The following is a 13,563-nucleotide window of genomic DNA, read 5'->3' as shown; positions in this document are numbered from 1 at the left end:
TCTCTCACTTAAAAGTCACCTAAGAGCCATTTCTCTGTAGCTGATACTGAACGTTTCATTTGCCTTTAGCTGCTCTTTTTAACATTAAAAAAGTCAGTGACGATCACGTCTCACTGTGATTCTGACTGACCTGCTTAAAACATCCTCTGCCCTCTTTCCATCATTGATTCTATAAGTGTGTAAGATCAATAGATTCACCATGTGTTTAACATTCAGGATGAAATCAGTCTGTATATGAATCTGCTGCAAAGTGGTTTGTTTTGGAGTTAATGTTGTAGCATTTCTGCCTCTGCAAAAAGCAACTTAATAAAAAGGGGATGACAGTTTTTCTGTTTGCTCTTGTTCGTTGATGTTTCCACCTTGTGTGGATAAGTTTGTGGTGTATAAAAGGCTCCTCTATCATCTGTCTCCACACTTGTCTCCTTCCTGTTCAAAGCCTGCAGGTGGGACATCGGACAAAAGGGCTTTCCCAGCAGCATGGCCGCCACCGACCCTTCCTCCTGCCACCTCTTCCTCTTCTTCTGCATCTCCTTCCTCAACAATCAGCCTGCCCTCACCCAGGACCCATCTGTCACCACCATGACATTAACCAAAGGCGACCAGTTCATTGTCCCCACCACGCTGGCCAATCAGACCACTCCTAACTACGTGGAGACAACCCAAAACACCCCTCTAGAGACAGGATTGTCCACTCCCACAAGCGGTGGAGATGCAGATGATGAGGATGCCCCTCCATCCGGCGGGACACGTTGCCAGGGTTACTATGACGTGATGGGTCAGTGGGACCCACCGTTCAACTGCAACGCCGGCGTCTTTCTGTACTGCTGTGGTACCTGCTTCTACCGCTTCTGCTGCCAGTTCCGCCAGCAGCGGCTGGACCAGAGCATCTGCTCCAACTATGACACGCCCATCTGGGCCAACACTGGCAAGCCCGTGGCCACCATCACAGAGGGTCAGGAGGACCAGGAGCGGGACCGCACACACCTCATTGTCTACATCATCTGTGGAGTGGTGGCCATCATGGTGCTGGTGGGCATCTTCACCAAACTGGGCCTGGAGAAGAGCCGCGGAGGAAGTGGAGGAGGAGCAGGAGCAGGAGGAGGAGGAGGAGGAGGAGGAGGAGGAGCAGGGACGGCGCACTCTGACCTCAACTCCAGGTGAGGAGCATGACAACATGTGTGTGTGTGTGTTTGTATGTGGAAGCAGTCTGTATGCTGACGACAGTATAGATATAAGCAAATAGGTGGATAAAAGCTTGTGTGGGAGTGTGTGTTTCATGTGTGTTTATGTCTGTGTGTGTTTGTGAATGCACGCATGTGTGTGTATTTGCATGCGCATGGTTTCTGATGCATTGCAGGGATGTTGGTAAGTTGGAAATTCTGACTTCACCCTAGAAAAAAAAGAGACCAAAACAGAGGGAAAGAGACATCAGATTTTCAGGATGCAGTTACAACATGTTAACACACAACCTGCCAGCTTGGAATTTACAACTTCCAACTTTGAGTGTGTATTTGTCGGCCTACTAACACATGTGTGCGTGTGTGTGTGTGTGTGTTTGTTTGCACATGAACAATTAATCCAGTTTGACCCAGTTTGACCAGCTGATTCCAACCTGTTCAGGTGTGTTTTTAGGATCAGTTCATCCTGTTTGTCAAACTTTGTTAGAACACAAGTACACACTCGTGTGTGTACACAACTATACACACATATAAATCATGCTCTTATTTTGTTTTTGCTCATTATTTCTTTTTAATTGTTTCTAATTTTGCATATTTTGTTTCTGTGCTTGTTTCTTTGTTTCTGCTTTTTCTATTTTCTTTTCTTTTTCATATTCTTCTGTATTCCACCCCTTGTGTACCATTTGCTTTGCTTGTAAGCATGACTTATATTTGAAATAAACAAAAAAATTGAAAAAAGAAAAAAAAAATCAACCAAGCAATTTTTGCTGCAGTAGGTGTTAAGGTGTTGAGGTTGGTGTTCAAAGAACTTTTGAAGTAGGAAAGTCTTTGTGCGTCTGTGCAAGAATTCCTTCTTTTATGTTTGCCTCAGGTGTGCAAGTTTTCACACCGAGCGCAAGTCAAACCACTTCTCACACTTTTGGCCTGAACAACAAATGATTAACAGGCTGGGCTGTCATCAAATGTTATTGATGAGAAACAGATTGATTCCCACATAAAAAATGAAATTAGGCGTTTGGTACTTCATCTCTCTCTCTCTCTCTCTCTCTCCAGACACACATGCAAGCATGCACACACACACACACACACACACACACACACACACACACACACACACACATGAACACACACCCCTGCTGCAGTGAGGTCAAATACGTGGTCCAGGGTTCAATCTGTTCGCCTCAGGAAATCATTACAGCAAACAGCGCACAGCATGGGCTCAAATCTCCCCGCCTTCATCCCAAACTATCCAACCCTCGCTGGCTGCCTCTTCTCATTCTCCTCTCTATCCTACAGCTCATTCTTCTTATCTCTCTGAGCTTCTTGTTTTTCATCTTGTTTCCTTCCATGAATCTCTTTTTCATCACGAGCCAGTAATTCCTCTCAGTTTTCTTCGTCACAAACCCAGACTGTCGATGTTCCTTGAAGTCCTCTTCCTCAGCCTTCCTCCAAATCCCCTCTGTCCCTCCTTGTCCCACCATTATCCCTCCTTCTCTTGCAGTCTTCCTTTTTCTTTTTGTCACCTTTTCCTGCCCTCTGCGGTCCAAAGAACTGAGACAGGGGCCAATTCAACCACTGAGATCTTTATTCAATCCTCTCTTTTTTTTTCTCCATCGCTTTCTCCGTTTCACCTCCCTGCTCTCACCTCACCTCCTCACCTCCCTCGTGCCTTCTCATCCTTTCTGTCTGTGTCACACCTTACTCAGCTCGTCCTCTCCTCCCTTTGCCTTCACTCATTTTTTTTTTTTTGTGTGTTTGTTTTTTCTGTTTGCATTTTAATTGAGAAGGTGGACACACAGACAGCAGCACTCTCCATCAACCGGCAGCTCTGCTTGTGCATCCCCCCATTAACCTGAGCTGCAAAACTCATTCGGCGGATAACACACAGCCAGGATTAATATTTCCTGCAGGGTAGCACCTCACTGAAATAGAAACACTCCCGCTGCATAAACACCCCCCCACCCCTCTCCTCTTCTGTGAGCCCATCTCGACAAGATTACCGCTCCTCCTTCAGATTAAAGAAATTTCACCAAGATTACAGCTTTACCGTTTCTGGACTGCTCTGCCTGCACGCTCGTTTAGTTATTAGCCCGCTGACATAAATCCCTGGTCCAAATGTGTACGTGCAACTAAGACCTCATGTACTGCACACACTCCATGAGGTGAAATCCATAAATATGTACATACACCCACCCACTTTAGAGTTGGGTCTTAAAGTGGCACAGCACAAGACTTTTGCACTCTGCTCTATCAAACTCTTGCATGCACCTGTTCTTTTTTTTTTTTCTTTTTCTCTCCTTTCCACCGTCTTTTTCTCCGTCTCAACATCCTGCAAGCAGAGGGTGATTAACACTCTGAAAATCCCACCAGTTCTCCCAAATCAGCTTTGAAACCTAAAATCTAAGGTGATCCTCCTCTCAGATTACCCTCCTCCCACACGCACACACACACACACACACACACTTTCTAATATGTCGGCGCTTCTTCCAACCACGCCAGGTTCGGTGTGTTTGCAGGCTGCACTAATCCTCAGCCCACAAAAAGGGAACGGAGAGCGTCGCCTTAGGTCATACATGTCACGTCTAATGAAGGGCCTCAACTGGAGAGGGGCTGGCTTTACACCGAGAGAGTAAACAAACACTGATGACCTTCATGATTTTACACACATACACACACACACGCACACACTCTCAGTGATTTATAGTTCAATTAACAACAAGAATGATAGTGGTGGCATTTAGGCTGCGGTCAGGATAGCCAGCAGGCGAGATGCACTGCAGCGCAGCGTCCACCTAACACAAGTGTGAGAGGCCACGGACCAACATGGTGGCTGGAGAGGTCACATGGTTCACGCAGAGAGTGTGTGCGCGCAACTGTGGGCAAGTGCAAGTGAGTGCGTTCATGCGTGAGTGTGTGTGCACATGTATGTATGTGTGTGGGCATTTGTGTGGCCCAGCTGCTGTCAATAGGGGAAACCTTGTATCTCCAATCACTCGACAACTACACACAAAAATAATGAGACATTAGATCAAATTTATCATCTTCGTATAGTTAATAAATCTGTTCAGACACTTTGGGCCTAATGATCAGAGTCGTTTTCTTTAAGATAACAAGAACGGCTTTCTTAAACTTATGGAGATATGAGCTTTTCACCTGGCGTCAACGTGACAGGCAGATGGTTCTATATGTTTGTGTTAGTATGTTGCCTATCTCCAGCGTGTGTGTATGCGTGTGTGTGTGTGTATGTGTGTTTAGCTATCATGTTATGTAATGAAGGGCACTGTCATTTAAAGGGTTTGACTGCTCTGCCCTGATTTAAGGCAGACAGATAAGCAATACTCAATACAGTGTGGGACCATACATATGGACCATCACTGCAAGCAACCAATGAGATCACTTTTCCGTTTCACCCTCTCTCTTTGTTTCTCATTCACATGTCCTAATGACACCTGGTTGTGCTGTCATGATTGATATTTCAAAGGCGTGCTTGGGGCAGTTTGAACCTTTTGGAGCAATTGGTGCAGTTTCATTGAGCTGTGAAATCATTCATTTGCACTGGACATATCATCACTTAAACAGAGCAACATTTAAAGACAGTTTCCAGATCTTAAGATCTTTTTTTATTTGACATACTTTATATGGTTTTATTAAAGTAAGTATTAAACACTTTCTTAAATGCTTTGATAAATCTGTTAAAAGATACAAATGAAAATTACTTTGGGGAGAAAAGTTGTGAGAAATCTCTTTAGCTGCTGTATAATCATCTCAGTTCTTCTAGTTTAACTTCTCTCTAAACTCTAAACTATCTTGTTGACTTTATAATGACCGTGGATTAAAACACATAATAAACTCAATGACTTGTTAGTGAAGTGACAAATTATCCACAGACGTCTCTGCATCTCGAAAACAAACGGACCCGGTGATTAAATCTGGTAAAAACACTGAGGAAAACAGCTTCGCGTTAAAAATCTGCGAATCTCCGACACTGTTCAGCAGACATGAGACATGCTGGAGGGATTGGGAGCGACTAATGTTCGCTCCGTTTGTTTCTCTGAAAAGATCCAGATGTTCAATTACTAAAATCCTTCATGTACCATTAAAACTGGATAAAAAGTCATTTTCACAACAACGTTGAGTCAGAGGGGACAGGCAGCAAAATGACAGGGACTGTTACCATGATTAAGATTCTCTAGATTTGAAAAGTGATGGAAACATTTGGGATAATGTAAGTACACAACTCAACAAATATAAAATATGGTTGTCTTCAAACGTTTTAATGCTGAGAGGTTACATATCATAACATTAAGTCTGTGCAGAAGGGAGACATTTCTCTCAGTTTTTCATTAACAAGACCTTGACAGTCTGCAGTTTCATATCGTTAATAACAATTACATCAGTAATTTGAATTGAATTGATCTCTGAGGGAGGTGGGTGGCAATTATTGTGTGTTAATAAGTTATTAAGTTGTCTGTGGATGTCCTGCAGCTGTGCCAGCTGTTGAACCCTAACAGTGATTGAGGCACATTATGCTTGGAGGAGATTTTACACAACCTGCCTTTCTAAAAGCTGCCTTATGAACAACTTACTGATATATATTAACAAAGAAGCCCACTAGTTACAGCTTAAAGCAGTGAAGTGCTGTACGTACTCCCACTAATAACACATGAAAAGAGTCAAATCAACAAGGCAAACATTCTGTAGTGAAGTGAAATCCATAAAAATTTTAAAGAATCATCATTCCGCACTCATTCTTAATTACACAGATGTTTTACTAGCTTTTAACAGCCCTGCTGTACACTCACAAATGTTGCAGCACGTACTGTATGTTATCATCAACATACTTGATAACGCACACACCTGCTGTGTTGCACTATCCTGTTTTTCCTCTGATGAGCTCCTCCTCCCTGTTGTCTCTGGTTCCACTGTGACTTCCTCTGGTCTTCGGAGAGAGGAAGAAAGTCACAGCAGGCACGAAGCGAATCACAGCAGAGTGAGCGCTGAATACCTGCCCTGTGGAAAAAAATACATTTCCACCAAGTTTTCCTCGAGTCTCCTCAAAGTTTCCTCCTCTCCTTGCTCCACTTCCTCAGCTCGCCTCCATCTCTCCTGCCCTCTGATCACCTCCAGGGCTGAACTGTCACTGTCTATCACCTCTCACCTGGCACCAATGTGTGTGTGAGCATGGCTGCATGCATGTATGCTTACAAGTAAATGTGTTGATGTGTGCACATGTGCCGCAGTTATTCTCAAAGTGAGAGGACATATAAGTCGACAGCTTCCTGTCCGTATCAGATGTGACAATTTTCACCCTCCAGCTGCCATACCTTCCTCTTTCATCCTCTGCTTGCTCCGCCTCGGTCCTGCCAGGCGTCACAGGGCCCACACACACTTAAATGTGGGTCAGCATCCACTGACTCAAGGGTTTGGCCGTGTGCTGTTTTTGTGTTTGTCTCGTCAGGGTAACGCTGAAATGGCTGACATCTGAAAAGTTAAAAAAGATTGACAGCTTTTTATTTGTCATACACCTCGAAGGTGGCCTTTTATATTTAAAGGCTGTTGAAAATAGTTCATCTGAAGATGAAAATTTTGTCTGTCACAGTCAAACCCATATCAGTCAAAAGTGAAGTTCATAAGACCAGCAGACTCACAGTGAGTTTGGCCCCTGTGGCTCCTTTTCATCCAAACCCAAACCTCTAATGGGCCATCTGTCTACAGCTTCAAACAGGCAGGAAAACCAGCTCAAATCAACTGAGATAACTATGTAAGATACTTGAAAACTGCAGTTCTTCCATTTTTCAAGGCGGCTGAATGAAGAACATAGTTGCAAGCCTCTGTGCCAGAGGGAGTTAGCTTGTTAGCGCAAAAACAAAACCACTCACATGCTCGCTACCTGCACCTATTAGCTGAACGACAACCCGGAAAACTACAGTGATGGCTGACAGATCATGATACATTAATTTTCAGTGTGGCTGCAGAAAAGAAAAACAACGTATGGCAACCTCTGGGCTTGGGGGAAAGGCTGCATGTTCGTTTGTTTAGGATAAACCACAAACACTCCAGTTTCCATCTGAACAATATCCCACATATAGCTGTGCCGGCTACATGAAAACTGAAAAATCACCATATGCGTCACCATTAATCCTTTTTGTCATGCACATTATAGTCACAGCTCTCTACCAGGAAATGAGCAGTCAGATGTAAATGTGGGTGTGAATACCCCACCTCCATATTTTTCTATGACAAAAAAGACACATAAGTACCTTTTCTTTCATTTATCTGGTGTACATTCAAATTGTACAAGTTTCCATCAACCTAACTTGTTTTAAATTAATGTTAGATACCGACTGATTTTTATAGCACCAGTTTTATTCTCTTGAGCTGTGTGCACTCCACCTCAGATTCAAATCTGTTTCTACTGGTAACTTTATGTTTGACACAATTATCTCTCCTCAAAGGTCATTAAATCACTGTTCTGGTGCTTTCAACTGCATCACATTGTCCTCATCAGCGGACTGAGTTTGTTTTATTACCATGGAACTGTTCAGCCCCTTGGGGACTTGTTACATGGACTTGAAAGTAGAGGTTTCAAGTTTATTCAAATGCCTAAAATTCTAATGATAATACAACAGAGCAGACATGGCAATGCAGAAGAATCAACCTACTGCAGAAACACAAAACTGCTTCATGACTTTGTGTACGAGGTGGTTCAGGGTGTGCATCTCCATTTCCTCACTCTTTATCAGTAATTGTCGGAGACAGCAAAGCTGGTTTTAACTGTAACTTTGAAGAAAAGAGGGAGCGATGAGTGACGACAGAGCGGTGACACAGAGATTGTGACGGCGAGATATCTGCCACAGCTGCTTTTCTTTTTCCTTGGATTATCCCAAAGTTTTTCTTTTTATAGATGCATCGCGTGAAGAGTGATGTTAAGAAACTGGAAAGTGGTTTTGGTTTGAAGACAGATGGTGATGGTGTGTGTTTACGGGTGCATCTGTGCGTGTGACAGATAGAGGTTAGCCGCCGTCCTCAGGAAAAGGTCACACATGAAACACACTTTCAACGCAGCTCATCAGCAGCTAATCTGGCTGCTGCGCTGACTCTTATCTGTTAGTACGTGTTTATTATTCAAGCTCCACAAGCATACAATGGCTATTTGATGCACAACAGTACAGTGCAACAGCAGGTGCACATTGTGAAAAGCTGCAAACCAAATTACCAGGATAATAATATCAGATCTGATAATATCAGAAAAATAAAATTCACCAGAAGCCCAGAGATAAAATGGCACCATGGTTTGCAAAAGTGCATCCACATGTGCAGTTACAGGATCAATAATGTGTGCATTAATGCATTAACAGAACATGAGCATGTACAGGAAACATGTACTGTACTGTATGTCCTGAATGTAAATGCAGGCCTCTCTGTATTCAGGACATTTCACATTAGAGAGATGGAGGAAGGGTTCCTCTGTTTGGGGACTTACTGTAACATCAGTAGCAACTAATCAGTGAGTGTGTGTCCTGATCTGGGTGGAGAATTGATTGTTACAGGACATTAGCAAAGTCTCATCTCACTGTGGCTGTAATGTGATGGGAGAGAGTGGAGGTACTGATGATCTCAGGCACATCACTGTTACGTAACATGTTAGAGAGTAATAAAGAGCCATAAGACGAGTAACCTGAAGGTAACTCATGGAATAAATTCATCATGTTTTATATCCCATACGGTTTTTGCAACCACAGAGCTCAAGAACAATACAAGTACCTAAAAATAGGAATAATTTCCTTTTTCCTGTTGCTGCCCAATTTTCCCAAATAGCTAATCAGAAAAAAAAATTAAATTAAAGAACTTAGTCTCAGAGTGGACACTGTCTGAGGACCTGGACTCAGAGCCACAGAGTCCAGTGGAAGTGGAAGTTGTTCTGCCGAGCGTTGACCTGACCTGGGTTCATGGCATAGATTACATTCTGCAGGGGAATGTGACTATTTTTGCGAGCATTTCCATCCAGTCTGGCAGTGTGACAACCGGTTGGACTTGCGTTAATTTTTGCAATGACAAAACCATAAATTCCTGGGGGACTGATTACAGTAATGTAAAGACCAGGCTCACATTCATGCAAATGTAATGCTCCATATCAAAGACATCACTCAGTGGTTATTTCTAAATCTGGCAACTGTTGCACATTGATGGGATAATGTGTCTTTTTTTGGGGGGGGGGGATTTGAAAGATGTGACGTCAGTAACACGCTCATGTTGCTGATGCACTATAACTGTCTCCTTTGTTGTGTGCGGGGAGACGTGCCAAAGCCTTTTTGCAGCATTTTTAACTGTTGGTGGACTTATATAAGCTGATGCTTTAAACCTGGACTCACTGATGCCAGTTTCACAAAATTATAAGAACTGGGGCTGACCTGTGTGAGTGTATTACTTATTGTGAGTGAGAGGAACAACAACTTTACCCGTGACATGTGGAACGGGAAGACAAAGCGCAGCACGAGCAGCGTTTTCTTACCAAACCTGCACCTGTTTATTCCTAATGCCACTGATTTGGATTTAATTATCTCCACCCACCACAGACTATTTCTGTCAATCTACCCCACCCTGCGAGTCTTAATCTTTTAACCAGCTGCGCGGCCATCTCCACTCTATCAAACGCATCCGCACAAACTCTCGCCGAGCTCAGCCAGCGCTCCATAAACACCACATAGCCCGGAGACAGGTGCAGTTTTTGTAGCAGATTAAAAGTCCAAATCAGCAAGTTGTTTGAGCGGCAAGCCAAGAGAAGAGTGCGTGGAGGCCCGAGGCGCTGCACGGCAATGAGTCAGAGAGGGGATGAGGAGCGGAGAGAGAGACTGGAGGAGAGGAAAACAAACGGTGTGGTTTAAAGAGGAGGGCGAAGAGAAAGAGACAGATTTAGGGCTGCGTTTAGGTGAGGAGGGGGCAGAGAGAGAGAGAGAAAGAATGAGAAGACTGAACAGAAAAAGAATTGACAACTGAGGGAAGATGGAGGGAGAAAGTGATTTAAGTCTTTACAGAAGAAGAAGAAGAAGAAGAAGAAAGATCAGGAGGCTTTGAAAGTCTTTCTGTTGTGTGATGCAAATGTTCAGAAGGGGGACAAAATTCACGTCATAAATCTAATACGCAATTTCACAAAGACACACGTACCATGCGCAGTGTATATAAACAGATTCTCAATAAGATGATTAAGATCTGAATTGATTTGAATGAATGAATATAATTTTGTCACAAAATCAGATCCTATAAATAGAGTGGAACATAGTTCAAGCAGTTTCAAGGTTTAAAGGGGAAATCCAACACAGCAAGACCTCAATAATGTGGGATTTTTCTTATTTTTGTTTTCATCTTTTTGGAGTTGACCTTCCTTTGACATCTCTCGTTTACTTATATGTAAATTTGTGATTTCCTACATTTCCCATGAAGCTATTTATCATCTCCAAAATAGGATCAGGAATGCACCATCTCCAGCCGCAGACTTATAATGTTTAAGGGAGGATTATACTCTTTTCAGGTAATAGGTCAAATACAAAGGTCACGCATGTAAAAACGTGCACATACTCTACACACACATACCACCTGTCCACATGGAGATACTTGTGGCTGAAAAAACAAGCAGTGTAATCATATCTAACACTAAAACAGCATCACGCCAGCAACAAAGTCCCTGCAGGAGCCACTCTTTGGCACCTGTGACCCTGGTATTCACTCACATTATCACACCTACACATAGTTTATAGATGATCAGAGAAGCAGCCACAGGAACTCACTTCTCTATTTGGCAGGTTGAGTGTGAACAAGTTGCTCCTGGCTGTTGCTGTCAGGTGGGTCATATCCTTGTGTGTGTTTTGTGTACCTGTGCATATGAGTGTGTGTGTGTGTGTGTGTGTGTGTGTGTGTGTGTGTGTGTGTGTGTGTGTGTGTGTGTGTGCGTGTGTGAGGCAACGGGGGCTAAACACATGAGCTTCGTTAGCGGAACAGAGGCACCAGTGTTTGAATTATTGATCAAGGGAGTGAACACCATCGACACTGTAAATTCAGCAAATGCACAGGGAGAGGGAACCGTGTTTATTCAAAGTGATGAGTATGCCCGTAGTGTGTGTCTGTGTGTATGTGTGTGTGTGTAACAGGGAGGGAGGTGCCATCAGCTGTGGTGGCCGGTTAGTGTCTATCTGCAGTCGGTAGTAAACATGAAGGGAGGTGCAGAGACGTGTGAGTGTGTGTGCAATATGTGCGTAGTACGCTGACATTCCTTTGCATCTCTCGCATTCACACACAATGAGCCCCGAGTCCATACATGACCATATTGCAGGAAATCTTGCCCCATGTATCGCGCAGCCAAAAGCCCCCCAGTCACATACAGATGACTGGAAATCATCCTAAAGGACACATTGAAAGAAACTCATGTAAACACACAGGCTGTGTCCCATTTCGGGGGCCGCAGCATTCAGAGGATGAAGGGCTCACTTTCTTAGCCGTTGTAGATAGGGATGCCACCTTCTATGTCTACGGCCCATTGATAAACTTCTCCAATCAGGTTGCAGGCTATAACTAGTTTGGTTTTACTTGACATTACATTATTCACAGTACAGTATACGGTATACAGTATCCTGTATTATATGGGACAGGTGGCAACCCTAGACATAGGCCGCCAAACCCAATCCAAAATGAGACAGTCCGGCCTACAGATTTATGTCGTGTCCATCCTTGTTGTTGCATCACAAAGCGCCGCTCCTGTTGCCTAACAACCTTGACAATATGTGACTTTTTATCACAATACTTGAGGTTTTAAGGCCCTTGATCGTTTAACAGTTGTACCATCAATGGTTCAACTGTGCTTATTTTCATTACTGGTGCACAATGAATCTTGGGATAGGTTGGGCCATGAGGGATCCACCCACTGGAGCTTTTGTTGCCCAGGAAAAGATGGCCACACTTCTTAGACTGCGAAATGGGACAGCCTAGTTGTGTCACTGTGACCTAGTCAGTCCCCATGCAGCCTCTGAAGGATGCGGCCCCTGAATCGCAACCTAGCTACAGTGTGGTGACCAGCCACTTTTCACACAAATGTTTCCTCAGCAAAAACAAAACACAACTAAAACCTGTAATTAGACATTACCCAAAACATGCAGTGGGGAAAAAGATGTAAAACAAAAATGCAGTTCCTTGGCTTCACCAGTAGCATTGTGCTCCTCTCACACAATAACAAAGATCAAAATCAATGCAGCAGAACCGCAGATATCGTCTTTGTTATTCTGCACATTCTTCCTCTAGGCATTCACTTAGATAATCACTTATCATGGACTCTCGCTTCACGAATGATTCAACAGATAGCTGGTTATTTGCATATGGAGGTAGTGAAACAGTTAACCCAAGCCTTAATTGACAGTCAGGTCAGCTACTGTTCAGGCTTTTGGGGCAATGCAGTGATCAGTGAGATAGGACAGCTCCAAAAGGCACAAGATAAAGCAGCGAGAATTGTCTAGGGGTGTGTGTGCAACACCCACTGACATACACAGTACTCTGGGGTGGTTGACTGTGAATGACAAAAGCCTAATGAGTTTATAAGGCACATCTTAAGAAAAACCAAGAGCTATTTATGTCCAACTCCAGTTGGTGAGAGATAGACACTCAGACAATACAAGAACAAGATAAAGAAAATTAGTTGATCGCCCCATATTAAAAAATAAGACTATTTAACTGTGATTGTCGGCATTTTTTTTATCGTGTTGACTCAGCTACGACTGTGCAATTCAGTGCTCAGGATTTGGAGCTGTACACACTGCCACTGTTTTCTTACTACAAGAACAACGAATGAGGCCAAAGCCAGAATTAGAGCTTGGTGAAAGAGCGTTCTCTCATCAGGGATGGAATAAACCACCTGACACCACTGTCAAATCTGGTCAAATCCCGGCACCTACGTTACCCACAGTGCAACCACTGCCAGTTTAGTCAGTTCAGGATTTGGGTGTGTTATGCTACTAGCGGCTGATAGAGACTCGTGCCCCCTGCCCCAAGCAAAGATAAGGAGTGGGCTACCTCCACACCCACAGACTTTTCTTATTTTCAAACTTGTAGTCCAGCACCAACCAACGGTCCCTAAGTGACATCACTTGAGGGGATCTGTCAGATTTTGTGCAGCTCTGTGTGGAACGACAACAGGCTTTATACATTTTTTTTACATATGAAGTAGTACTCCTTCAGAAAGCCATGTAAATAGACTTCGGTGTGTCAAATCAGTGCAGCTCCCTTTTAACTTTAATGGGGAAAAAAGTCTCCCTAAATTTAAAGAGACAAGTAAACATGGACCACGATCCCTGACTGCTGGGCCAGATGTTATAACATTATGCGCAGATACAGTGCAGTTATG

General features: G+C 43.5%; 1 protein-coding gene across 1 annotated transcript in view; it reads left to right on the top strand.

Moving 5' to 3' along the window:
* The window catches only part of LOC139608600 (protein shisa-9-like), a 2,488-nt gene extending 743 nt beyond the window's left edge, over positions 1-1,745 (top strand). The window contains exon 2 of the mRNA XM_071462539.1: positions 437-1,745. Coding sequence (XP_071318640.1) covers positions 478-1,161 — 684 coding nt within the window. The 5' untranslated portion in view covers positions 437-477 and the 3' untranslated portion in view covers positions 1,162-1,745. The remainder of the gene's footprint in view (positions 1-436) is intronic.
* The last annotated feature ends 11,818 nt before the right edge of the window (positions 1,746-13,563 follow it).

Source organism: Trachinotus anak, unplaced genomic scaffold, assembly GCF_046630095.1.
Source record: "Trachinotus anak isolate AG129_WGS33_773 ecotype Australia unplaced genomic scaffold, CSIRO_AGI_Tana_v1 ptg000025l, whole genome shotgun sequence".
Classification (NCBI taxonomy): domain Eukaryota; kingdom Metazoa; phylum Chordata; class Actinopteri; order Carangiformes; family Carangidae; genus Trachinotus; species Trachinotus anak.
This window is presented reverse-complemented; position numbering and strand designations above follow the sequence as displayed.